The following is a 27922-nucleotide window of genomic DNA, read 5'->3' on the forward strand; positions in this document are numbered from 1 at the left end:
TCTATAAATCAAACAAGACGCCTTCGGTGGGGACGCAAGCTACGCGAGGCAAAAGTATATTCCAGCCTTTAAAATTTGCACAAGGGTTAATGGACAAAATAACCCTGCAATACTTTGTATAGCAGCAACACACTAAAGGATAGTAGCAAAGTAGTATACAAATATGTCCATTTTAGCTTTGACTGTCTCTTGTTTGCTTTTACATGTTGACATACTGAATGCTCTTGTCTCAACAAGGTAAAGATGGCTGGAGTGACACACATTTGGCTCTGATTGCCTGACACTAATGTTCTAAATCGTGAAAATAATCACTCTGATATGCTTCTTTTAGAATTGACCGTTCAGTGGAATGTGTTGCATTGTGCCTACAGTAGCTTCACTACCTTTTGTATTACATGTACTTGCTATGAAGCCACCGCAAGCAGTTGAGGCACAGATAAAAGGCGAGACTCAGGTGGAGGCCTCCAATGAGGGTCCAGAGCCAGTGAGTAAAGAGACTGTCTGTGGGTCTCTGTGCTCGGTGTGAAGGTGCCCCCCTAACCACACCGGAATATACCGCATCCTAATGGGCTTGGTTGTCTTAACACCTTACTGCTGCAGGGCTCATGTGTTTTTTATATGAAGGTGTGGAGGTGTGCAATTAATCTTGTGCATGGATTTCTTTCCAAATGATCCTGGTTTGTGGTTAGTGGGTTAAGTGACCTAGCTGTGGCATCGTTCTTTTTATTCTATTTTATTGGGACAACGGTGTATCCTAAAATAAGGGTTGCCACAATTAGAGGAAATACTGTTGTGGATCCAAATACTTTACCGCAGGGGTGTCCAAACGTTTTCCCCTAATTAAAGGATCAAATCAAATGTAGGTCAATATATGCTTAAACACTATCTTGGCTTTGTTGCAGCTGACAAAGTGAATGAATGTAATATCAAATAATGATTAGGGTTGGGCAATGAGGAATAAAACAGTATAATGTGTTTTATATCGGTCGATATCGATAATAGTAATATTTTTATGACCCATTGAAAATAAGGATCAGGAGGAAAATATGACATGTCAACATTTTTATTTCAAACCTTCTCTGATTATAATCCCCTCATCTATCAAGGCAGAAAAGAAAGGAGATGTCAACACAAGCATGGAAAACCCTCAATGTAAACACAATTGTAAAATCACATTGAACTCTTAAAATGAAGGTGCAAAAATAAGGAATATGTAAGAAATGCTTAATAAAGTGTAACAAAAGAGTGCAAAGTGTGAAATTGTTAACATAGAGAAACCAGAGAAGAACTATTTTCTGCAGGTTTAGTGCCAGCTGTGCTCAAAGATGAGCGCTGCTAAGGTGGTGTGGTATTACTGATAACTAGCGCCTTGGTCGGACACCGGTCCGTTTAAAAAAAAAAAAGTGCCATACTGTCGAGTTGACTTTTCCTCTTTTATCCACAATTTCTTCATTTTGACTTTCTCTTCTCACTCCACGCAAAGAATCAAGCGCGAGACAGCAAGATGGTGCAACCAGACGTGATAGTTGATACTGTTACCTGATTGGCTGTTAGCGTGTCACTCCCACTGATCACTTCCTGCTAGTGCCTTTGTTCATGCAACCAACCTTGCTTTGCAACCTTTGCTTTCTTCTGGCAAAAAAAAAAAAAAAAATGTTATCAAACGCATTTTTTATTATCGTTTATATTGTACTATATTGATCTCGTTTTATTTCCCAACCCAAATAATGACCAATTTTATCTTTACAATATGGTGAGTGCTAAAATACTAGAAGCGGACCCAGGGTCTTACTTTGGACACCCCTTTTCTACCACATGTTGATGCACAACCGCTAACCCTGTTCCATTTTTCAGGGCCCTGGGTCTTTCCTAGCATCACCCATCAGAGACTCGCCCGGGCCGCCACCTGGTTCAGGACTCCATGATCCACTTTTCCCTCCAGGACTTCACGGCCGCCTGCCACCCGGCGGGCCCTACAGACCTCCAAGACCGCCTCTCTACCATCCAGCCCCGGGACACCACGGCCCTCCTCCAAATGTGCCTCTCCCTCCTCCTGGACCCCCGTTGCCAGCCAACGGGCACCCAGGTATGCCTCTGCCAGGACCCATGGGAGGAGAGTTTGGACCTCGTCCTGCCAACGGACACACATTCCACCCCAGGCCCGGTCCTGGCCATGCCATGGACCTTCGAGGTCCTCCGCCTCCACACTTCCGTCCGCCTCTGCCTCCTCATTTTGGGCCAATGCCCCTGCTGCACGGTACTGTATATCCCTGTTGTTTTTGCTGTAACCGAATGCAAAACTCTCACTGCTGTACTGTCTCTTTAACACAGGTCCTCGTGGAGTCATGGGACCTCGCCCACCTTTCCCTCCTGAGATGCGCTTCCCAGGACCGCGCAACCACATGCGGCCACCGATGGACCTGCCACACCCTGGTCACCCGGGGGCTCGCGCCGGTCAGGACCCGCCCCCAAAGCCGGAGGACTCAGCAAGGTCAGCCATGGTCGAGCCTTAAAAATGCAGCCAACTTTGGCAGTGAACTTGAACACTCCCCACAAAGGTGAAATCTATATTCCATGAAATAAAAACAGAAAAGATATTTATAAAAAAAAATGGTCCTTACATTAAAGCGTCATAAAGATCATGTGGGAAATTCTATATACTTAAGAGCTGAGGGAGTTGCCACTTTTTTAAAACACTTTATTGTGCAATAATGTGCGCAGTAATTTGCGTTCTTCAAAAAAAATATATAACAATGATTTTTAAGAGGGTTTTTTTAAATGACATTTCCTGTGGAAATTTTTTAAAAGGGGGAAAAGGAGATTGAGCTCAACATTTCAGGATTAACCATTTTTTTCAAAGCAAACTTTCTCTGGAGCTGATTGTAAAGCAAATGTGTTCATTTGATGGCCAGATGTATAACTTATTTTACTATGTTGCTAGAACCTTTTTTAAGAATAAACAATACAAAAACTCTTGGTCTTAACTTGAATACAATTCACCTACAAGACTGATTTTACCGCACTGCAGAAAAAGCAAGTATTTTTTTGGATTCACAATCCCTGTACAAGACAAGAACACATCTTTCTTTTTATTATGCATTCTAATCCACAAAGTGCGGCTACTGGAAATACACTATTCCGCCTATAAAGCCCTTTTAAAAACATCCAAAAACTGCCACCAGCACTCCATTTACACTGAATAGTAACCAAGTATTAGCGATATTGTTATTCTAAGTGCTAACGAAGACAAAATATTTTTAGAGGCCATGTGATCACAGAGAGCTAACCAGCTTATGATGCTATATTGACATATTGAGCTGCTGCATCGCCTCGGAGTTGGTGAAAATTAATTCTAGTCTATAAATCATGCCTCTCACCAGGATAGTAGAAGGTTGTGGACATAAACCAAGAAGTTGGTCAACTTTGACATTATGTTTGAATTTGTTGTTTAGCACTTAGCAATACTGCTACTTGCTGGATCTGCTTATTAATCATCTTCTAAAACTTGTAAATCACCCCCATTATATTCAGGCTAAAAAATAGAAGGTTCTGGATAATTTTTCCCAAAGTAGTCTTTGTCTCGCATGAAGTCTGCCATGATTAGTGGTGTTGTTGAAAAGTGAATGTTGGAATGAAATTAATACGCCGCTGTATGCTTAAAATGAGCAAAATTCGTAATTATTACATGTTATGAATGTGTCTGTTACATTACAGCGATGATGGAGGTTTTTAGAGCGCTTTATAGGCAAAATAGAGCAACTCTCATTGACTCCATTGTTACTTTTGCTAGCGTTTATTTACGAGTTAGAATGCATTAAAAAAAAATTAAAACGTTAAAACGTGTGTGCTCGTCTCACAGAAAGGATTGTGAATGATAGGCAAAATTCCAAAAAGTGCAGTTCTCCTTAAAGGGACAATCCGATAAAAATAAACCATGAATGTATTTAGGAGTCAATGTACAGAGCTATCATCTACAATGAATATACATAGCCAAGCATGAGTACTGCCACTGCTGAACAAAAACCCACAAAATGACTCGATGCACTCATTTCTTTAAATGCCTTTTCTCTTTATTAGAAATGAATGTTTGATAAAATTGCCCTGTCAGTCTTATCAGTCACACTTCACACATTCAGTTACTGCACCTTCATTTGTTAGCACATCTTATATTTGCAGTCCTGGACATTGGAACATTACAAAAATAAAATCTAAAATCAAGTATATGGAACACGTCTTCCACACAAGACCGTAATAATTCAGACATCCATTCTTTTTCAAATAAAAAGTAACTGCTGTTAAACATATGGGTTAAATATGTACGATCACATGCAAACGTTGCATTTGGTTGACTCACTGCTGCATTTGTGCATAAAAATGTGAAATTCGAATGAAGTTGATGCTTTACAAATACCATATATCAATATCATTCTTCACTGAACAAATGTAAGTGCTGCTTCTGGAATCCAATTACAGCCATTACAGTCTTGTGTGCCAACAGAAGTAAAAACACTCAAATTATCTTGGACTATATTTTGTAACGATATGGAGAATTTGTCATCAACCAAATACATCTGCACCACACGGTATGAAACTTTGTGGACGGGCAAAAGTAGTGGGTAGAGCAACCGTGCCAGAAACCTGAGGGTTGCAGGTTCGCTCCCCGCCTCTTACCATCCAAAAACTCGCTGCCGTTTTGTCCTTGGGCGGGACACTACACCCTTTGCCCCCGGTGCCACTCACACCGGTGAACTGAATGATGAATGATAGGTGGTGGTCGGAGGGGCCGTTGGCGCAAATTGCAGCCACGCTTCCGTCAGTCTACCCCAGGGCAGCTGTGGCTATGAAAGTAGCTTACCACCACCAGGTGTGAATGATGGGTTCTACATGTAAAGCGACTTTGGGTACTTAGAAAAGCGCTATATAAATCCCAGTTATTATTTTTATTAAAATGTTACACTTATTTTAACTGCAATTTAATTTTAAAATTACAGTACACCATTTAACTTTTTTTAATATATCAATTTGGCCAAGGGGAAGAGCTTGTTTTATTTGTTTTTATCAATAGACAAGTTATTAAATTTGACAAATGGGGAAAGTTCTAAAGTATTTTAGGTTTAAATGATTGAATACTATTATATATAAACTTGGATATTTTTACATACATTTACACTGCATTTGTTAAAGAGGCTCAACTTTAATGCACTTATCCTTATATATATGCTGTATTTATAGAATTTATAGATTAATAAAAACAATCAAATATTTTAAAAATGTATTTTAGTAGTAGTTTTACAATTTTAATGAAGCAGAAATTAGTATCAAATTTAATTGATTTAAAAAATCAAAAATCACTGATGAAGAAAATGGCAGTGTTTGAATCAGGACCAATTAAATATATTTTTAGCTTAATTTATTCATAATAAAATGCTTAAACCAGGGCATTACATGGATTTATCGTTTGTCAAAATTAGAAAACATTAACAAATCTCACCTTTGAGCTTCATTTTTAATAATCCATCTTGAGTTTTGTAGAGAACAATATACTTAATTTTGCACCTGTAACCGGATTCAAGACAGGTCACAAGTCCACGTTTTGGCAGCATTGTTTTGTGATGTTTTACAGGATCCCGTTTCAAAGTCCAACAGTGCAAACAAAGACAAGCACCTGGCGCTGTGTTTGAAGGAAGACTGTCAATGAACTGAAAACACATAACTGTTTTACAGCAAGCCAAAAAGGGAATGTGAGGGTTCATTTGAAAGAAAACACGTACAGTAGATCCTCGCTGTTCGCAGGGGTTACGTTCACAGCACCCCTTCAGAGAATGGTGTAAAATCCTGATTGGCCAGACCCATGAAAACTGTAAAAATGCCCATTTTTAATTAGCCTAAAGCAAACCCTATATTATGCCTCTGTTAATAAATATTACAATGACAGTATTGTACTTATAGTCTTGTGGAGGAAATTAACTTGTGAGGCAGCGAGAGGATCTACAGTACTGTTGGAACAACATTTTGGCTGGGTTCCCGTCACTTTCCACAAATCGTCTTGGAAAACAAGAACATACTTTGATTTAACGGTGCTGTGTTCTAGCTGTCCTTGTGCAAGGTTTGATGCAGATGAAGATAAAGTGGCTTCTTTGTTAGAAGCTGCAGTTTCTTCCTCCTAAAGTCTGTGGGCTTCTTGTACCTGCAATTGCCCAAACACAAATATGGCCATTTTAGGTCATTTATCAACAACACAGTGGGAACAAAACCGATGTTGGAATAGTGGCAGGTTTTTAATTATATGGTGAGTTGGGGCTGCAAGATATAGACCAGGGGTTCTTAACCTCTTTGAACTCAGGGCCCAACTTTTCCTCAACAGAGGGGCCTGGGGCCCACTCAAATATTCACTATTATGTCAGATCCACTATGGACTGGACTTTCACAATATTATGTCAGACCCACTCGACGTCCATTGCATCCGGTCTCCCATAGAAAGGGGGGTCACCCACATATGCTGGTCCTCTCCAAGGTTTCTCAAAGTCATTCACATCGATGTCTCATCGGGGTTGTGAGTTTCCTTGCCCTTATGTGGACTCTGTACCGCGGATGTCGTTGTGGCTTGTGCAGCCCTTTGAGACACTTGTGATTTAGGGCTATATAAATAATTATTGATTGATTGAATATTATCACTCAATAAGTAGTCTTACTCTTAAACAATTGTACCTAACCTACTTACAGTTTAACAGGATAAACCTTGTCTAATGATATGAAAATGTGTTAATCAAGGCTTAGGTCAGGCTGATTACAAAATAAATACTAATCAAATATACTGCAAAAAAAGGGCCTCATAAAAACTGATAAAATACATTTACATAATCTAAGTTTGCATATATTCATGAGTGTCTATATTTGTTGTGGGCACTAGGTGACAATTACCTTGAGAATTAAAGTGGGTGGGTATTGTAAGGGGTGGGGTTTATTATGTTACATTTTGTCAAATGTGCAGATACCTCAACTTGCTGTTGCCATGATCCATCATACTGTACTGTCTGCAAAATTCAATAAAAATATTTGGGAAAAAAATACATTTACATACAATTACACAGTGCTAAAATTAATTGTAAAGAAATTAATAACAATATTTTATGTTAACTAAACTGTCAAAAAAATTAAAGTGGAAATGAAAGTAAAGCTTCACCACTTAAGTCCTATTCTTTGCGCTTAAACTTGTATGACTTTAGCTCCAGACTTCTGTTTGTTTGATATTATTACTGCCACAAGTGGTGGAAAAGTAATACAACAGAGTACCCTGAGAAATATTTTTTGGCAGCCCTACGGTAAAAAACACTGATATAAATAATACATATTTGGCCGATGATAGAGATTTGAAGACTATTGTCATATCGTGATAATGCATGTGGATGACACATTCTAGTTGTGTCCCGCAAATTTGACAGCATCCCTAACAGCGACTAACGTCCCTTCACAGTGCAAAGCCGCTTCCAAATCAGTAATCCTTGCCTCCATGACGGCAAATAAAGCACGTTTCTTACAAGTACCATCATCACTGGAGGATGAGGAATAGTTGAACAATAGTTAAATGCCACACTACACACCGTAGAAGGATATGCCAACTGCTAAGCTAGAGAGCTCTTGTATTTAAACAGGGGTAGACAGATTGATACAAATATCATGATCAATATCATGATCACTAAATCAGTTTTTGTTTGTTACTGTTTACACACTCAGAAAATAAGTCCCTGGACACAGGAGGAAGAACCAAAGGAATTAAATCAGACAATAGTAGTTTTTGCCTATGTTTAGTTATTTTTCACTATTGACTTTATTTTGTTCAAAATGTGTAAAAAAAAAATATATATATATATATAATTTGAAATATTTAATTGATATTGTTAAACTGCCATGTGTTTTTTTGTCTAATTAAAATTGTGATCATAAATTGAATCAGTAATCTTGAAAATTTGAAGTGTCATTATTGATATGGCCGATACTGCCCCTTTGAGTACTGTACTTGGTCTTCATTGATACCCAAATCTGTAGTATAGGCCAATAAGTGCTTATTGGATTTGAACAGAAGTGTAGATAGAAAGAAACATGTTACAATAGAAAGTCACCAGATATTTTTTATCAATGTGCAAGTGGATTATAGTTTTGAGGAAATGACGCAATATGTTACCACGTACGTCAGCAGCAATATCTATCGCAATCTAGATTTTAGGCCGTATCGCCCATCCCGAAGAGTAAAGAGCTGACTCAACATTTTAAAGCACATGCAGGAGGAGGTTTAGATAAAGCTACAGCCATATTGTGGAGTTAATGTAAAAACCGCCATCCAGAGGTTGCCTACAGCCACAGCTGTTAATTAGCGACCCCAGCAAATTGAATAGAGGCGTTAATTTAGGGCCGGCCTATGGCATAAAGAATATGCGGTTGTTGAAGGCTCATATTTACCTGCACCAGGAGTCTGTCAGTTAGCAAAACAATTCAAAAAGTTAAAGGCGGATTTTTATGAAACTTGTAGGAAATTAGTTAAGGAACAAGTGAATACAATTTGCTGATCCGGATCATTTCTATTGTTTTAACTTACGTTTACGTTATGGGCCTCAACTTTTCTGTGTGTGAATGCTAGCATCCCCGACTCCACCCATAGAGATAAAGACAGTGAGTGACGGATAAGGGGGTTCACTCAATTTATTTTATTTTGCTTTAGATAACTCAAAATGTTATAGGCTAATTTTTATCTACTTTTCAGGAAATGTCAGAAATAGGATGAAAAACAAGTGATTACATTTTGGGGCTAATCCGGATCAGAACTTTACTATTGGCACATAAGGCCTAGCGGAGGTCAGCGCTCGCCTAGTTCTTGATTGGTTCAGTTGCCGTCATAGACGTTTTTCAAAAACTGTAAAGAAATTTATTATAAATACATTTCTTATCTTGATTATGTGGCATATGCGTCAATCGGAGCATAAAATGGGCTTTGGTGTGGTGTGACTCACAGTTCAATCACGATGGGTCCAGGCTTGATCTCGTCCATTTCCAGGAAGGCAAAGCATTTTGTGCTGGTGAACCTCTTTTTGGGTTTGTAGTGCTTGAATTCAAAGAAAATGGCTGCCCCTGCAGATGAGAAGTTATTCGGATTACGTAATTTACGGATTTTGTGTTGTTTTGAGATGACATGTTTGGTGCAAATCTGGATAAAAATGCAAAATGTAATAGCCCTATTACATAATGGGCATAGAACCAGGAAGTACTTTTGAGGAACTCGCTATTCAGTTGAGTTTATTCACGGCCAATGAGCGCTACCTCCTAACCCGTCATTTAAAAAACACTTTGGTCTAATATGTCTTCCTGCGTAAAACAGCACATTGTGAGAGACACAACTAGCTGCTAGCCGCTTATTAGCCGGGGGACAAAAGATAAATACAATGTCAGCCAGAGGGGGTTGGCATTAAAAGTCATTAATCAGCAATGGCGATCACATACTTTTTCACGCAAATCGGCCAATACTGTTCGGCACATCCCTGGTGTGAAGGAAATGTGCATTTTTGAAAATTATTGTTTGCTCCTGCTTTAAAAGTGCATTTCCCAACAGATTCTTTAAATGCTACAGTATATTGTTTTAGTTAGTTTTATATGCCCACAAAAATTGAGTTCAGGACATTTGTACTTTTGACAGAACCTGAGGAGCAGGCCTTGCTATGATCACAATCATCACTTCTATGCATAATTAATGTTAGTAGTGCAGACGATACAGAAGCATCGACACATGATGGAACACAAGCAGTGATACGGTGTCTCTCAAAGCCTCCACGTAAATAAGCTAAATGTTACTATTTCGCTCACTGACCAGAGTTGCGCGTTCAACATTGCTTTTTGCACAGCCTTTCGTCAGAAAAAAAATAATTTGCTATTAATTTTTTTTTGCAGTAGATGACGGATGACTATTATGAAACACACAGCATCAGTGCAGTGTCAATACAGCTAATGAGTGTGCCATTTAAACATTACTACATACAAGGTTTCATACTTTTACGACTTAAGTTGTGTTTTATCAAATATTTCAGTTTGAAATATTGCATAGTTGTGGTTTTTGCCATAAAAAGAGGGTTTCCTTTGACAACAAGGGTATAAAACATGAAATAACAAAAACTTAATATCAACAGATCTAAGTTGATTTAAAAATGTAACCATTCAATCTTAATGTATAAATTGCTTAACACTTTTATGAGTAAGACCCATTAGGGTCCAAGGGACCTGCAATGTGGATTTTCATTAAATATGGTCAATGCACAAAGTTCATTGACTCAAAATCAATGTTATTAATTATTGATTTATTCAAGTCTCCAATCACTTCACATTAGGGATGTTCCGATCCAAATATCGGATCGGCCGCCGATATTTGACAAAAAATGCGTATCCAGATCCAGTTAAAAAAAAAAAAAAGGTACGTGTTTTCTAACGCACCGATTTAAATAATACATTCCACTTTTCTGCTGCTCCCTAATTTCCGTTACGCATTTTCCAGCACACCTGCAACACATCCACAGGTCTGTGGATTCTCACGCAGTTGCTTTTAAGCTGCTGGCATTACACAACAGGCTCTTCTCACTCTTTCCTGTGTCTCCCTCTCACAGACAGCAAGCGCACCTTCTTACATACGTCACATACTGTCACGTCATACGTCACATATGTATACGCCCTCCCCAAGCAGAGATGTAGCAGCATGGCTAATGTTAGCTGTGATGCTAGCGCAGCCGTGCGAGCAACGTCCCTCTGAGGTGCGCGCCTGTGCAATTGCGCACTGCTCAAGCGTCCTCTGCGCACGGCAAATCTATGCCACGCACAAAATCAAATAAAAAAATAAGCGCATAACAATTTTCGACACACGGACACGACAGAGAAAACAGTTTTCATCATCGTTCAAATATTGTAACGTCTGTCGAGACGCTTATCTCCATTCGGTGCCACATGTCCACACCATCAAAATGCCGAGGCAAACATTTCCAGATCAACACCGTATGAAAAAAATAGTGATTTTTTTAGTTGTGATTTCCTTCTCTGCATGAAAGTTTAAAAGTAGCATATATTAATGCAGTATGAAGAAGAATGTTTTAATGTAGACACATAGAATCATCATACTGCTGTGATTATATGCATCAAGTGTTCATTCAAGACTAAGGCAAAATATCGAGATGTATATCGTGTATCGCAATATGGCCTTAAAATATCGCAATATTAAAAAAAAGGCCCTATCGCCCAGCCCTAGTTCAATGATGCCATTTCTGTTTGTCATGTATAATTTTGTCTATTTTGTGTTTATCCTTGAATAAACAGGTCAGTTTCTTGTTACCAACCATTGTGTATTATTCAAACTCCCCTAATTCAGCTGGCTAGTTGTTATCAAGAGTACTAAAACCCTTTTCAACATGATTCTGACAACTAAGTAGGCTAAATAACTTTAAACTTTAATACATGCTCGGATAGGCCAGTATCGGTCAGTATCGGTATCGGATCGGAAGTGCAAAAACAACATCGGTATCGGATCGGAAGTGCAAAAACCTGGATCGGGACATCCCTACTTCACATTAAATATTTAACGTTTTAATTTTTATGAGGAAAATAATGCATCATTTGTTTTTGCCATAGAAAAAAAAAAGGTAAAAAAATATATAATAACATAATATCAATGGATACATCTGAAGTTGATATAAAAATGTAAGCATTTAAAATATAGAAAAATATTATTGAATTATTTGCTTTTAACACTTTTATCAGTGGGACCCTTGAGGGTCCAAGTGACCTATAATGTGGATTTTAATTAAACGGTCAATGCTGAAAAATAATTAAGACTCAAAATCAATGTTATGGATTATTGATCTATTTTGGGCTCCGATGACTTCACATGAAATGTTTGACTTAACATTTTTTATGGGAAATATTTCATAGTTGTGTAAAGTGTTTCTCTTTACAAAAAGGGTTTTGCCATAAAAGTGTTTCTTCGACCAAAAGGGTATAAAACCAAACAAAAAAATAAACTTAATAAATCTGAAGTTGATCTAGAAATGTAAAAGCATTCAAAGTCAAAATCAATGTTATGGATTATTGGCCTATTAAAGGCTCCAATTACTTCACATCAAATATTTGACTTTTTTATGTTTATGGGGGAAATACTGTATAATTTGTGTTTTTGGCATAGAAAAAATGTCATAAAACAAAAGAAAATAATAAAAACCTAATATCGGATAGATCTGAAGTTGATCTACAAATTTAAGCGTTCATAGTATAACGATATATTAAAATGACTTAACACTTTAGAGTGGGACCCTTGAGAGTACAAGGGACAAACAATGTGGATTTGTATTAAAAACGGTCAAAGCTCAAAAATAATTACGAATCAAAATCAATTTGAAGAATTATTGACCTATTTTGGGCTCCAATGACTTCACATTAAATGTTTGACTTTACATTTTTTATGGGAAATATTTCAAAGTTGTGTAAAGTGTTTCCCTTTACAAAAAGGGCATAAAACAATTTTATTTATTTTTTAAATTGAAAACATTGAGGGATAGATCTGAAGTTGATCTAGAAATGTAAGCATTGAGGGTAAAAATATAAATATGACTTCCTTTTAAGACTGATCCCCTTTCACCACATTTTGGTGATCAGATGTTACCTTTGGGTATTTTTTCTAGATGCCTTTGGATCTCCACATCCATGCTGAAATGAATGTAGATGTCTTCCTTCTTGGTAGCGACAGGGGTGTCCTGTGTTGGGTTAAAGTCCACCCCGTTCGAATCTGCGTGCACACAAATCAGATTTTCCCAATAAAAGTGGCATTCGAACACAAGCAGACAAATAAAAACAATGCAATGCGACCAACTGGGGTTCACTACCTTTGACACTAACGGTCATGTAAGGGTCGATGCATTGCCCCGCATCTTTCAGACCGATTTTGTCTATTCTTATCGTCAGGAGCGTCATCCCGGGCTCGGATGGTAACCGTGGCAACAGGGTACCTGCAAATTGAGACGCACTATGTTCATCAATACATTCCTTTTTTGATACCGGTTGTCCTCATTACAGGTCACTTGACCAGGGGTGTCCCGATACAACTTTTTCACTTCCAATACGATACCGATATTAATCTGATACCAGTAACAATCATTATGCATACTTTTGTGTAGTGGTGTGGAATGTGGGAAAATATTTGATCAAGTGAAATTACTCTGAATAATGGTAGGGATGAAAAACACAGATTTATGCTTTTAAAGTTGAGTGGAAATGTTTTTTGGCTACACTTAGTGGTCACAATAATTCTTTAAGTAAAGCTCGTAACGCAGTAAGTTGAATGACGCGGACAAGTTTGTTACAGTATACTCCCTAATACGCTTCTGCTTTGGGGACTATATGTAAGTAGTATGCAACTATATTTTTTGATACTTGTTTATATTGACAAATGTGCTGTTTTACACTGCAATATTGTTCATTTAAGGACATGACTAGAGATGTGCCGATTAGCTGATTTTCAATCAAAAAAATCGGTGATCGCCATTGCCAATTGATGCTTTTTAATGTTGATCCCCTCTGGCTGACATATCAGACATTTTACATGCCAGCTGATACCAAGATGATATCGTACCGGGACACCCCGTAACCCAGACCGGACATTTTTAAAGTCCGTCCATCGGTCCTACCTTGTACGACTGAACGAAGCGGGCAGGCAAGTAAGAGCGATGAAGCCATGCACGGCACCGACGGAAAGGACAGAAAAAGACAAAGCGATGGCGGGCATCAATGAGACGTTGTGACACAACCAGGCAAGCGGGAAAAAATGGCTGCATATAATTATTTACTTTACACGCTGCAATCAGCAGATGTGAACGTACCGGGAGCTCTGGTGGGGAACGCTTCGGTGGAACCGGCGACGGCTGCGGCATCCTCTTCCTCCAGCTCCAGGTTCTCCTCCTCACCGGGAGCGAGGATTCTTCTGTTAGAGGGGAAATAAATGCTTTTGTCTCATTCTAATCATGCTAGGGCTGGACCATTATGGCCAAAATAATAATCACGATTAATTACACGATTATTCATTAGTTTGAAAACATTAGTAGTTATTGTGTCACCAAAACTCAACTTTAACTATAGTTAAAAATACAGGTATAAATTAGTAACAAATAGTAATAAAAAATACATCTACATATCAATAGAAATAAAAACAATAAAATTAAGGTTTACCGTTTTAATTATTAATTCCGTTTTTTTAAATCTTTTAGACTTATTTTACCACCATGGAGTGTAAGCTTTAAAAGTAGTTTAAAATGTTTGTCAATCAAATGCAAAAATCCTCACATTTATTGGTACAATACATCTTTAAAAAATGTTGACCAGTATTGTAGGTGAAAGCCTAATTGTGTAAATGTATTAAGTGCTTTAAGTACATTATGCTTGTGTAAGGTCCTTTTTCTGAAACCTTATTTTATTTTTGACTGGATGTGGCACACAGTGCTTTTATTGTGAAGGAGGGAAGTGTGCTTTGCTGCTGTTCTCAGCTTGATGAGTAAAGAAAAGACTTGGCCGTGACTTCCAAGTTGTGACTGCTGTCCTGTTTGTGCATTGATCTGACATCGATGATGTCGTTCACAACAACACAAGCAGAAAAGATGTGCTGTGGGTGTATGGATTGTTCTTGCTAGCTTTAGCTTCGTCGCTGTTTTAAGTTGGCTTTCTCCATTCTGTTTAGTGTAGGACGTTTTTTGGGAATGAATGAGCCTTCCCGGACATGATTATTTTCCCAAACAAATGTTCCTTCTCCTCACAAAGACAGCATTTCACTCACATTATGTCAATTTCCCTGATATAATTTTTCGTTTAACAGTGGACTCTGTTTTATTGGCAAATTACGTGACTCTGTCTGCAGGTTACTTCAAGGCGGAAATCATATGCCTCACTTTTTTGTTGAGTTTAGGGATTATTAATTAGCGCTGTGTCAAAAAGTAGCAACCATGGTGTGATCCCAAACTTCTAGTAATTTTTTTTTCCACTTATACGCTCACTCATCCGTTTCACCGTTAACAAGCTCCGGAATTTGCATGCACATTGCACGACCCATTAATCGTTGTTTTTTTCGATTATTATATTTTAATGATCGTGAGAAGCCAATAATCGAAATCAAAATCAACATTTTATTAATTGTCCAGCCCTAAAACATGCACAATAACACTGAAAGTATCAATTTGTGAGACTTTTTTACTGGGGTGTTAGTTTGCAGTGGTGTACTGAGTGTTTATTTCAATACCGTTACAGTAATAGGAGTACAGTGGAACCTCGTTTTACCAACCCCTCTATTTACTAAGTTTTAGGTCACGGAAAATAAGCCTCTGTGTGCAGGGCCGGCCCGTGGCATAGGCCGTATAGGCAAATGCTAAGGGCGCCGTCCATCAGGGGGCGCCACGCCATTGCCACAAATGTTGGAGAAAAAGAAAAAAGTTGGTACTCCATCCATCCATTTTCTACCGCTTATTCCCTTTGGGGTCGCGGGGGGCGCTGGAGCCTATCTCAGCTACAATCGGGCGGAAGGCGGGGTACACCCTGGACAAGTCGCCAACTCATCGCAGGGCCAACACAGATAGACAGACAACATTCACACTCACATACTATTATTTCTAAATACAAAAAATAATCCCACGTTAATTAAAATGCAAAGTAAAGCCTATTTAATAGAAATATTATTTGTTACAACATTACGGCCCCCCGCACGGTGCGCCCCCTCCCTTCCCGTATCATGACTCTTTTTGGACGTGACCACATCAAAAAATCAACACAAGATGTCAAAACGGCCAAAACTGTCAGGTGCCCAGGGAAGAAAAAAGATAAAAGAAGAGGAGGAGAAACGAGAAAAGACAGAGGTAGCAGGTAGGTAACGTTAGCCTACATGAAATGATTTGTCTGTTACAGAATGTGATAGTAACCTGGCTTTTTAGCATTAATAATAATAATAATAACTGGGATTTATCTAGCGCTTTTCTAAGTACCCAAAGTCGCTTTACATGTAGAACCCATCAATCATTCACACCTGGTGATGGTAAGCTACTTTCATAGCCTCAGCTGCCCTGGGGTAGACTGACGGAAGCGTGGCTGCAATTTGCGCCAACGGCCCCTCCGACCACCACCTATCATTCATCATTCAATTCACCGGTGTGAGTGGCACCGGGGCAAAGGGTGAAGTGTCCCGCCCAAGGACACAACGGCAGCGATTTTTTTTTTTTTTGGATGGTAAGAGACGGGGAGCGAACCTGCAACCCTCAGGTTTCTGGCACGGTTGCTCTACCCACTAAGCTAATGTTACATGATTCGGCAATTGCTAATCAATAAATAGCTAGTTCTGTTTTAACGTCGGGTTAATATTGTGGAGGGGGCTAAATTGTTATGGAAAATAATAATGTAATGTTAGGTAATTACAGTACTCCCACCTTACATTCCTCAGGGACATTTGTATTAGATCTTTTAAGCAGGTGTTTTTGTTTACATTGTTATTGCCTTCTGGTTAGCTAATGTTTGCCCTGCAGGTAATAGTCACTTTTCCACCCCTTTGTATATTAGGTATAGTTGTAAGTAAAAAAAAAAAGGTCAAAGACAAAGCTATTCGGTTTCTTGTGAGTATATACACTTCACTGCCGATGTGGGGGGGCGCCACCTAAAATCTTGCCTTCGGGCGCCAGATTGGTTAGGGCCGGGCCTGTCTGTGTGCGAACAATGTCTCCGTGAACCAATGCTTCATTCATTTTGTGTCCCGCTGTCCCCTCGTATTGAAGAAACCGAGGATGCCGGTTTTGTACCACAGCAAGTTTTTAATTATCACAAGAACAGACTTTCTTGGGAAACGATGCCAAAGCTGACTTAGTTCACAGCAGAGTAGAAAGACTTCCTCTCGTTCAGCTGTGGCTCTTTCAAAAGAATACTCACACACCCGCCCCCTCCCTTCTCTTGCCTTTCCTTTCTGGACCTTTGCCGACATGTTACTGCACTTTAAATGTTTAATAACGTAGCAACGTGCTTGTTAAAGTTAAGGATTTTTTGGGATTTCTGATGGTTTGTGAAGGCACCAAAGGGGCTTCTGTATGGGTGCGCATGTTGGCAGAGCAGTGCATAAAGGAAAGTTCAGCTTGTCTTTGTTTTGGCTTGTTAATAAAGAGACGGTTGAGCCATCACCCCCATGTTATGTTAGTTTGACGTACGGTACTGTATAGCACTTTATATTGTGTTCAAAGTCTACAAGCCTTCACTAAAATATGAACTTTTGTTGAGACTGGAACACATTATTTATATTTACATTGTTTCTAATGGAGAAATTTGCTTTTCGATTCACGAACCCTGTTCAAGAACCACTTAAGTCCATAACAGAGGTTCCACTGTAGTTCTTTTTGACATCTTCTATCAACACAGTGGGCCTAATATCCCCTCCAAAACCTAAACTCCAGGTAGGGAAATAGCGGAACCTGATTTATAAACCCCTCATTCTACGAACTTATCGATTTACGACCCAAAGACTGCATGAAAATATGCTTAGGTGTACAAACATTTCATCCACTCATTTTTGTGCCTGTAGGGCATCCATTTTGTGCCCGGCAGCACATCTGTTGTGGGCAGGCTGACCGATCTCCGGTGCTCATTTAGTCAGCACAGCAGTGTTTGCTTGCTCAAAATGATTTCAAAGAAAGCAACAGACAAGCCATGTGTGGTTTGAAACATTCAGGGAGCATTCACAGCGTTGTCGACACTGACTTCCTCCCTCTCCCTTCCGCTGCACGCCAAGAAGATAAACTGACAAGGTAAAGTGGATTTTGTTTTTTATTCATAATCATTGTAGCGGCCTGGCTGTTAAAGGTAAGAAGTTTTGTGATTTCAAACTGAGTGCACCACAGTGCTAGTGACAGTGTGTGTGTGTGTGTGTGTGTGTGTGTCGGCAGTGTAGCTAAAAATGAGGACAGCTAGTTGTTGTTTTGGCTTTGTTATTGAATAGAAAGTTGATCCGTCGCCCTCTTGCTATGTTTGTTAGATATACAGTACTGTACAGCGCTTTATATTGTGTTCAAAGTGTACACACTTACTAAAATGTGGACTTTTGTCGAGGCTGGAACCAATTATTCACGTTTACATAGTTTGTTATGGAGAAATGTGCTCCAAATTACTAACTTTTCCATTTCATCATGCTACGTCACCTGTTATGCTGCGAATACGAGGTTGTGTACTCCAGTGAAAATATGTCATTATTGTGTAATAAACAAAGATGGAATACAGTGAGACTCACAATGAAGGCTTCCTTTACCTTAAGGGCACCGGCTGGACGTCGAAGGGAAATTCTTTGTTGAACGTCAGCAGGTTTTTGATAACTGTACAGAAAAAGGACGAAGACGTGCAAAAAGGACGTTAGAATGAGAAGACTCGGTAAGATGCTTTTAACTTACTGCTCTCCAGTTTCTTTAAGTCTTCCAGCTTGAACTCTTCTGTTGTTTGCGTGCACTGAAAACACAACACATGTTCTACATCGTCACGTTGGGATGATGTGGTCACGATTAATGTCATTACTCTTAATATTTATTTGAACCGGGCTTTTTCCAGGGTGGAATCACTATACTTTGTTGTATTTGGCCTTTTCTAAGGTTTTTGTATATTAAATTAATCTGTCATTAAGGATGCTTTTCTCCAGTAGTGTCCGATATTATAGAGTGGCAAATGGGACAAAATGTAATAAATAATTGCTCAAATGTGTCATTATGATTGGATTTAATTACTTAAATTTGTTATTCAATGTGCCATTTTTTTAATTGTAAAAAGTAATGTACTTATTTAATTAATTAGTTCAATATTTAATTATTTATCTAATCATGAATTAGTTATTACATGATTTCCTGGTCAAATATTCGATTATAGAGGATTCAATTATTTCAAGCTTTAATTTTTTCATGAAACTGTTACGGAGGGTCAATGCAACAATATTAAATACATCTTTAAATAATTGCTCAAATGTGTCAATTATAGACTTAGACTTAGACAAACTTTAATGATCCACAAGGGAAATTGTTCAACACAGTAGCTCAGTTACAATGATGGAAAATGTAAGGATGGAAAGAACAATGCAGGTATAAATAGACTAATATAGCGATAAAAAATCTGAAATATATACGAATATATACATATGTGTACAGAATAATATATATACAGATATATTATATTATGTCTAACATATACACCAATGACCATGTACAATATTACAGTATATACTGTATGTGACAGCAGCAGCAGCATATAATAGAGAGTAGATCTAGCAGGAAATAGAACATAGACATTATAAACATAGACATAGAAAATAGATATGATTGAGATTATTTACATACATGTGTTATTAAATGTCATTAACTTATTATAAAAGTACACTTCCTTATGTAATTTGTTGAATATTTATCCATCCATCCATCCATCTTCTTCCGCTTATCCGAGGTCGGGTCGCGGGGGCAGCAGCCTAAGCAGGGAAGCCCAGACTTCCCTCTCCCCAGCCACTTCGTCCAGCTCCTCCCGGGGGATCCCGAGGCGTTCCCAGGCCAGCCGGGAGACATAGTCTTCCCAACGTGTCCTGGGTCTTCCTCGTGGCCTCCTACCGGTCGGACATGCCCTAAACACCTCCTTAGGGAGGCGCTCGGGTGGCATCCTGACCAGATGCCCGAACCACCTCATCTGGCTCCTCTCGATGTGGAGGAGCAGCGGCTTTACTTTAAGCTCCCCCCGGATGACAGAGCTTCTCACCCTATCTCTAAGGGAGAGCCCCGCCACCCGGCGGAGGAAACTCATTTCGGCCGCTTGTACCCGTGATCTTGTCCTTTCGGTCATAACCCAAAGCGCATGACCATAGGTGAGGATGGGAACGTAGATCGACCGGTAAATTGAGAGCTTTGCCTTCTGGCTCAGCTCCTTCTTCACCACAACAGATCGATACAGCGTCCGCATTACTGAAGACGCCGCACCGATCCGCCTGTCGATCTCACGATCCACTCTTCCCTCACTCGTGAACAAGACTCCGAGGTACTTGAACTCCTCCACTTGGGGCAAGATCTCCTCCCCAACCCGGAGATGGCACTCCACCCTTTTCCGGGCGAGAACCATGGACTCGGACTTGGAGGTGCTGATTCTCATCCCAGTCGCTTCACACTCAGCTGCGAACCGATCCAGTGAGAGCTGAAGATCCTGGCCAGATGAAGCCATCAGGACCAAATCATCTGCAAAAAGCAGAGACCTAATCCTGCAGCCACCAAACCGGATCCCTTCAACGCCTTGACTGCGCCTAGAAATTCTGTCCATAAAAGTTATGAACAGAATCGGTGACAAAGGGCAGCCTTGGCGGAGTCCAACCCTCACCGGAAACGTGTCCGACTTACTGCCGGCAATGCGAACCAAGCTCTGACACTGATCATACAGGGAGCGGACCGCCACAATCAGACAGTCCGAAACCCCATACTCTCTGAGCACTCCCCACAGGACTTCCCGAGGGACACGGTCGAATGCCTTCTCCAAGTCCACAAAGCACATGTAGACTGGTTGGGCAAACTCCCATGCACCCTCAAGGACCCTGCCGAGAGTATAGAGCTGGTCCACAGTTCCACGACCAGGACGAAAACCACACTGTTCCTCCTGAATCCGAGGTTCGACTATCCGGCGTAGCCTCCTCTCCAGTACACCTGAATAGACCTTACCGGGAAGGCTGAGGAGTGTGATCCCACGATAGTTAGAACACACCCTCCGGTTCCCCTTTTTAAAGAGAGGAACCACCACCCCGGTCTGCCAATCCAGAGGTACTGCCCCCGATGTCCACGCGATGCTGCAGAGTCTTGTCAACCAAGACAGCCCTACAGCATCCAGAGCCTTAAGGAACTCCGGGCGGATCTCATCCACCCCCGGGGCCTTGCCACCGAGGAGCTTTTTAACTACCTCAGCAACCTCAGCCCCAGAAATAGGAGAGCCCACCACAGATTCCCCAGGCACTGCTTCCTCATAGGAAGACGTGTTGGTGGGATTGAGGAGGTCTTCGAAGTATTCCCTCCACCGATCCACAACTTCCGCAGTCGAGGTCAGCAGAACACCATCCGCACCATACACGGTGTTGGTAGTGCACTGCTTCCCCTTCCTGAGGCGGCGGATGGTGGTCCAGAATCGCTTCGAAGCCGTCCGGAAGTCGTTTTCCATGGCTTCCCCGAACTCCTCCCATGTCCGAGTTTTTGCCTCCGCGACCGCTGAAGCCGCACACCGCTTGGCCTGTCGGTACCTGTCCGCTGCCTCAGGAGTCCCATGAGCCAAAAGAACCCGATAGGACTCCTTCTTCAGCTTGACGGCATCCCTCACCGCCGGTGTCCACCAACGGGTTCTAGGATTACCGCCACGACAGGCACCAACTACCTTGCGGCCACAGCTCCAATCAGCCGCCTCGACAATAGAGGTGCAGAACATGGTCCACTCGGACTCAATGTCCAGCACCTCCCTCGTGACATGTTCAAAGTTCTTCCGGAGGTGGGAATTGAAACTCTCTCTGACAGGAGACTCTGCCAGACGTTCCCAGCAAACCCTCACAATGCGTTTGGGCCTGCCAGGTCTGTCCGGCATCCTCCCCCACCATCGCAGCCAACTCACCACCAGGTGGTGATCGGTAGAAAGCTCCGCCCCTCTCTTCACCCGAGTGTCCAAAACATGAGGCCGCAAATCCGATGACACAACTACAAAGTCGATCATAGAACTGCGGCCTAGGGTGTCCTGGTGCCAAGTGCACATATGGACACCCTTATGCTTGAACATGGTGTTCGTTATGGACAATCCGTGACGGGCACAAAAGTCCAATAACAAAACACCACTTGGGTTCAGATCCGGGCGGCCATTCTTCCCAATCACGCCTCTCCAGGTTTCACTGTCGTTGCCAATATGAGCGTTGAAGTCCCCCAGTAGAACGAGGGAATCACCCGGGGGAGCACTCTCAAGTACTCCCTCGAGTGAATCCAAAAAGGGTGGGTACTCTGAGCTGCTGTTTGGCGCGTAAGCGCAAACAACAGTCAGGACCCGTCCCCCCCACCCGAAGGCGGAGGGAAGCTACCCTCTCGTCCACCTCTCTGAGCTGCCACCTTAACGTGGTAGAGGAGTTTGCGTGTCCCAATGATCCTAGGAGCTATGTTGTCCGGGGGCTTCCATGCCCCCTGGTAGGGTCTCCCAAGACAAACAGGTCCTAGGTGAGGGATCAGACAAAGAGCAGCTCGAAGACTTCTATGGAAATGCAAGAACCGAGACTCAGATTTCCCTCGCCCGGACGCGGGTCACCGGGGCCCCCCTCCGGAGCCAGGCCCGGAGTTGGGGCACGATGGCGAGCGCCTGGTGGCCGGGCCTGACCCCATGGGGCCCGGCCGGGCACAGCCCGAAGAGGCAACGTGGGTCCCCCCTCCAATGGGCTCACCACCCATAGCAGGGGCCATAAAGGTCGGGTGCAATGTGAGCTGGGCGGTAGCCGAAGGCAGGGCACTTGGCGGTCCGATCCTCGGCTACAGAAGCTAGCTCTTGGGACGTGGAACGTCACCTCGCTGGGGGGGAAGGAGCCTGAGCTAGTGCGCGAGGTAGAGAAGTTCCGGTTGGATATAGTCGGACTCACCTCGACGCACAGCAAGGGCTCTGGAACCAGTTCTCTCGAGAGGGGCTGGACTCTCTTCCACTCTGGCGTTGCCAGCAGTGAGAGGCGACGGGCTGGGGTGGCAATTCTTGTTGCTCCCCGGCTCAGAGCCTGCATGTTGGAGTTCAACCCGGTGGACGAGAGGGTAGCTTCCCTCCGCCTTCGGGTGGGGGGACGGGTCCTGACTGTTGTTTGCGCTTACGCGCCAAACAGCAGCTCAGAGTACCCACCCTTTTTGGATTCACTCGAGGGAGTACTTGAGTGCTCCCCCGGGTGATTCCCTCGTTCTACTGGGGGACTTCAACGCTCATATTGGCAACGACAGTGAAACCTGGAGAGGCGTGATTGGGAAGAATGGCCGCCCGGATCTGAACCCAATATTTCATATACATTCAATATTTATCGAATGTACTTAATTGGTTATTACATGATTTCATGGTTTAATTTAAAAAAAATCATGAGTCATTATTTCACGCTTTAATTATTTCAGGATTTATTTAATTTTGTGAAACTGTCATGCAAGGTCAAATGGGACAACATTAAATAAATAATTGCTCAAATGTGTCCTTATGATTGGAATTAATTACATAAATGTGTTATTAAACGTCATTTTTTTCATTGTAAAGGTAAATTTACTTTTTTAATCATTTAATTAGTTCAATGTTTAATTAATCAATTTATTACATTATTTCATGGTTTAAACATTCGATTATAGACAATTCAGTTATTTCACGCTTTAATTTTTTCATGAAACTGTTTTGGACGGTCAAATGCGACAAAATTAAATGAATCTTTTAATAATTGCTCAAGTGTGTTAATTATAATTGGGATTTCTTTTACATAAATGTGTTATTTAATCTGTCACTAATTTATTGTAAAAATATGTTTACTTATCTAATAATTAAGTTGAATAATTTAATTGAATATTTTACTATCGAATCAATTGGTTATTACATAATTTCATGGTTTAACAAAAAAAAATCACGAGTCTTAATTATTTCGTGATTTTATGATACTGTCATGGTCAAATTGGACAAAAATGCATAAATGTTCAAATAATTACTGAAATGTGTCATAATTGGAATTAAATACTTAAGTGTTATCAAATATGTAATTTAAAATCATATTTAAACATCAAATTAATCTGTAATGTATTTATTTATTTCATGATTTAAATATTTTACATTTTAGTTCTTTATCTCATTTAATTATCTAATTATTTCACAATTTGATGATTTCATGATTTAACTAATTATTTCATGATTTGATTATTTAATTTTTTCATGAAAATGTGTGCCAGCACTTTATGGATTTATTTTATCTGTCAAACTCAACCATCAAAGTCAGTGGGCGGGTCCTGACACCTGATTGGTTACCCTGCACTGCCACTTGTCTGTGGAACTTGGACCAGAGAAGCGTAATAGTACTGGTCGATATCTTGGTGTGAAAGTACAGAAATAACTCCCACAACTTAAATAAATTCCTCTACTTTAACTGTTACGTGCTGAGTCAGCAGGTCTTGCCTTCACATACGAGCAACTCCCCGAAAAGTATGAGTACATTATCTTTACCCACCATGTTTTCAAAGACTTCCAAAGTTCTACCCCGCCTTCTGCCCGATTGTAGCTGAGATAGGCTCCTGCACCCCCCGCGACCCCGAAAGGGATAAGCGGTAGCAAAATGGATGGATGGATAGATTCAGATCAAAGCAATCATTGGACTAAATTCCAGTTAGGCATCAAAGTCAGTGGGCGGGGCTGAGTCGGATAAAATAAATTAATTAACGCTGACACGTGGATTTATGAAATAATATAATATAATCAACATATCGTGCAATAATTAGCTCATGAAATTAAATCATTTAAAAGATTAAATAATTAAGTGTACTTTTACCTTAATTAAATTTACACATTTTAGTATTTTATTCCAATTGCAAACAACAAATGACATTTCATTTAAAGATGTATTGTCTAATTTCACCCTGCATGCTATGTAACGAAAACATCCATCATTTATATAAAGCTGCAACGATTAATAGTCATATTCACACAAACCTGCAAACTGCCACTTCTCATCTCCAGGCATGTTGCAATCTTCCCTAAAGTTTTCTAAAAAAAATAAAAAATAATGAAATAAATCAATCAAAATGTAAGCCCTGTGGTAAAAAAAATTTGAAAAAAAGACTTTCTATTAACACTTGAGTTGTCTACCTTTTGATCTTCAGTGAAGTCTGATGAGTTTGTCGACTGAACTTCTTTTTGCAGTTGCCGGGCAAGGCTAAATTAAACAAAAACACAAAAGTTGAACATGTTTACAACTTTAGATTCACGTGTGATTTGGCGCCCTCTGGTGGTCACAGAAAAAACACGCCACCGTTATTTATGCCGTTCTCCCCTTTCCCCCCCTTTTTTAATACTTAAGATGCTTCCTTGTTGACATGACGTGTTATTTTTGCCTTTCCTGAGGGATGGGTCTTTTTTTTCTTTTTTTTTTCTTATGACTTCCTGTCAAACCACAGGAAGCCCACCCATAACAATGAGAGGGTGTGGCTGATATTTCTCAATACCCTGAGGAATATTGTTGGTGCATGCCTGTACAGCATGCCATGCATGTAACACAACACAGCATCAATAGTTGCACACTCGCACACAGTGGACTCATGCCACATGACGTCACGCGAGGGAAGGCTTGATTGAAATGATTGACAGCTGTGGGGCCAACTTGCGAGACCTCCCGCTGACTCCCAGCAGGAAAGCGCGGCATGCATGTCAATTTGTCGAATGTGTAACTTACATCTGGTACTCGTCTATTGCCTCCACTAATTGTCCCCAAGAGTCAAAGTCTGTGCCTTTTCTGAAACTGGCGTGCCATTTCTGAAGAGTCTTGTTGACATCAGACATGATGGCAGGGCGGGTACCGGCGGCGGCGCTCTCAGGACAGCATAGCCGAGGACGACGTTCATCTACTGGGCTTCGGGTTTCCAGCGTCTGCCGCCGGGTTTGGTGTAATATCTGGGGGCTGCGCTGACTCACAACCCGGTGACACAGCGACCAGACCCGGACCAAGCCCTTTCTGACGGCTCGCCGTAAGGTCCCATCCGCTACGACGTCACCGGAAGTCCCGCCTGTTGCCCGGAGTGCGCGCGATTTATGACACAGCGTAGACCACAGGGGCGGCGAGGGAACTGTCTTTTTAAAGTGAACACACGAACATATATTGACAATATATGGCAGGGCATCTGTCGTTTCATCCTGGACAATATTCATGACAAATTTGTGCTTGGTTTTAAATAGGGATGTCCGATAATGGCTTTTTGCCGATATTCGATATTCCGATATTGTCCAACTCTTAATTACCGATACCAATATCAACCGATACCGATATCAACTGATACCGATATATACAGTCGTGGAATTAAGACATTATTATGCCTAATTTGGACAACCAGGTATGGTGAAGATAAGGTCCTTTTTTTAAATTAATAAAATAAAATAAGATAATCAAATTAAAAACATTTTCTTGAATAAAAAAGAAAGTAAAACTAAAAAAATATAAAAACAGTTACATAGAAACTAGTAATTAATGTAAATGAGTAGAATTAACTGTTAAAGGTTAGTACTATTAGTGGACCAGCAGCACGCACAATCATGTGTGCTTACGGACTGTATCCCTGCAGACTGTATTGATATATATTGATAATGTGTAAGTAGTGTCAAAGCGCTTTGAGTACCTTGAAGGTAGAAAAGCGCTATACAAGTACAACCCATTTATCATTATTTATTATATATAATGTAGGAACCAGAATATTAATAACAGAAAGAAACAACCCTTTTGTGTGAATGAGTGTAGATGGGGCAGGGAGGTTTTTTGGGTTGGTGAATTGTAAGTGTATCTTGTGTTTTTTATGTTGATTTAATAATAAAAAATAGATAAATAAAAATTTTTTTAAAACGATACCGATAATTTCCGATATTACATTTTAAAGCATTTATCGGCCGATAATATCGGCCTGACATCTTTAGTTTTAAAGATGTGCTATTTGGATTTACACAGTATGAAAAAACATTTGAAAAGGAATTTTACCTTTGCAACCTCATTATACTATTGGCTAAGTTTCATATTCATAAATGTAAGTTTCTCAATACCCGACCTGTTTTTTTGTGCCCCATCCATCCATCCATTTTCTACCGCTTGTCCCTTTTGGGGTCGCGGGGGGTTCTGGAGCCTTTCTCAGCTGCATTCGGGCAGAAGGCGGGGTACACCCTGGACAAGTCGCCACCTGATCGCAAGGCCAACACAGATAGACAGACAACATTCACACTCACATTCACATTCACATTCACACCTATCCCCAGGTGCATGTTTTCCCAGAGGGAACCCACACAGACATGCAAACTCCACACAGAAAGATCCCGAGCCCGGAATTGAACTCAGTACTACTCGGGACCTTCGTATTGTGAGGCACATGCACTAACGCCTGTCCCACCGTGCTGCCTGTTTTTTGTGCCTTTAAAAATAATTACAACTCTACTTTAAAACATTCTCTACCTTTAACAACCAAAAAGCTGTGAAAACTATGATGCTGTGTTCCAAATTAAAATTATTTACGGAACTTGTGTGAGCCTATGGCTTTACATTTTGTTACATATAAGGCAAGGCAACTTTATTTGTATAGCACTTTTCATACACAAGGCAGACTTAAAGTGCTTCACAGCACAACATGTGGGACAACAAAGTGAAATGAAAGAAAATAAAAGCAAAATTAAAATTAAAATGCAGACAGTACAGACGTTAAAAGATGAAAAGATTTAGCTGAAATATATATATTTGTTACTTTATTGAGTTTAGAACCCCCTGGCGCTGTTTTGTACTGTTTTTGTACTGTTTCTGTACTTGTTTTGGTTATTATTATTTCTTGATTGATTATAAAAGTTGTATATTATAAATAAAGGTTTATAAAATTCTAAAAAATAAATTAAATAAAATATATATATTGACAATATACAAACAAACCAAGGCACTTCCAATGCAACTCAATATTACATACTAGGTTGAGCAATCAACACTTTTATACAAACAAAACAAGAAATTAAAGTAAGCAACTATACAAAAACAGATACAAAATAAAAATAAAAAGGCTTATCCTTACTTCAATTTCTCCAACAAAGACTCTAATTTAAGGGCTTTTGTATTATTTTTTTAAATTATCTTTTACCGTTTTCC

The 27922-nt window shown here is 40.4% G+C and overlaps 2 protein-coding genes across 3 annotated transcripts in view; one reads left to right on the top strand and one right to left on the bottom strand.

The window, feature by feature from the left end:
* The window catches only part of mia3 (MIA SH3 domain ER export factor 3), a 46950-nt gene extending 43977 nt beyond the window's left edge, over nucleotides 1-2973 (top strand). Inside the window, exons 26-28 of one of the 2 annotated variants that reach the window (XM_061987084.2) lie at nucleotides 413-484; nucleotides 1855-2257; nucleotides 2332-2973. In XM_061987084.2, the coding sequence (XP_061843068.1) occupies nucleotides 413-484; nucleotides 1855-2257; nucleotides 2332-2513 (657 nt within the window). In that variant the 3' untranslated portion in view covers nucleotides 2514-2973. The remainder of the gene's footprint in view (nucleotides 1-412; nucleotides 485-1854; nucleotides 2258-2331) is intronic. The other variant, XM_061987085.2, reaches the window with a different exon arrangement.
* A 2514-nt stretch (nucleotides 2974-5487) lies between these two features.
* aida (axin interactor, dorsalization associated) lies at nucleotides 5488-25818 on the bottom strand. Its single transcript, XM_061987088.2, has 10 exons — nucleotides 25493-25818; nucleotides 24910-24976; nucleotides 24754-24807; nucleotides 18471-18525; nucleotides 18332-18395; nucleotides 13896-13996; nucleotides 12903-13025; nucleotides 12683-12805; nucleotides 9006-9123; nucleotides 5488-6187 (listed from the first exon to the last, which is right to left on the bottom strand). The coding sequence occupies exons 1-10, from the start codon at nucleotides 25597-25599 to the stop codon at nucleotides 6088-6090; spliced, it is 912 nt and encodes a 303-aa protein (XP_061843072.1). The 5' UTR covers nucleotides 25600-25818; the 3' UTR covers nucleotides 5488-6087.
* Nucleotides 25819-27922: the final 2104 nt, after the last annotated feature.

This window comes from Nerophis lumbriciformis, linkage group LG26 (assembly GCF_033978685.3).
Source record: "Nerophis lumbriciformis linkage group LG26, RoL_Nlum_v2.1, whole genome shotgun sequence".
Taxonomy (NCBI): domain Eukaryota; kingdom Metazoa; phylum Chordata; class Actinopteri; order Syngnathiformes; family Syngnathidae; genus Nerophis; species Nerophis lumbriciformis.

What these genes read in the sequence shown, in the direction of transcription:
- aida (XM_061987088.2), bottom strand. Translation starts at nt 25,599, where the DNA reads ATGTCTGATGTCAACAAGACTCTTCAGAAATGGCACGCCAGTTTCAGA. An exon ending in TGAGAAGTGGCAGTTTGCAG is followed by an intron (nt 18,526 to 24,753) that starts GTTTGTGTGAAT and finishes TTGTGTTTTCAG; the next exon opens with TGCACGCAAACAACAGAAGA. An exon ending in GTCCAGCCGGTGCCCTTAAG is followed by an intron (nt 13,997 to 18,331) that starts GTAAAGGAAGCC and finishes CCCCTCTAACAG; the next exon opens with AAGAATCCTCGCTCCCGGTG.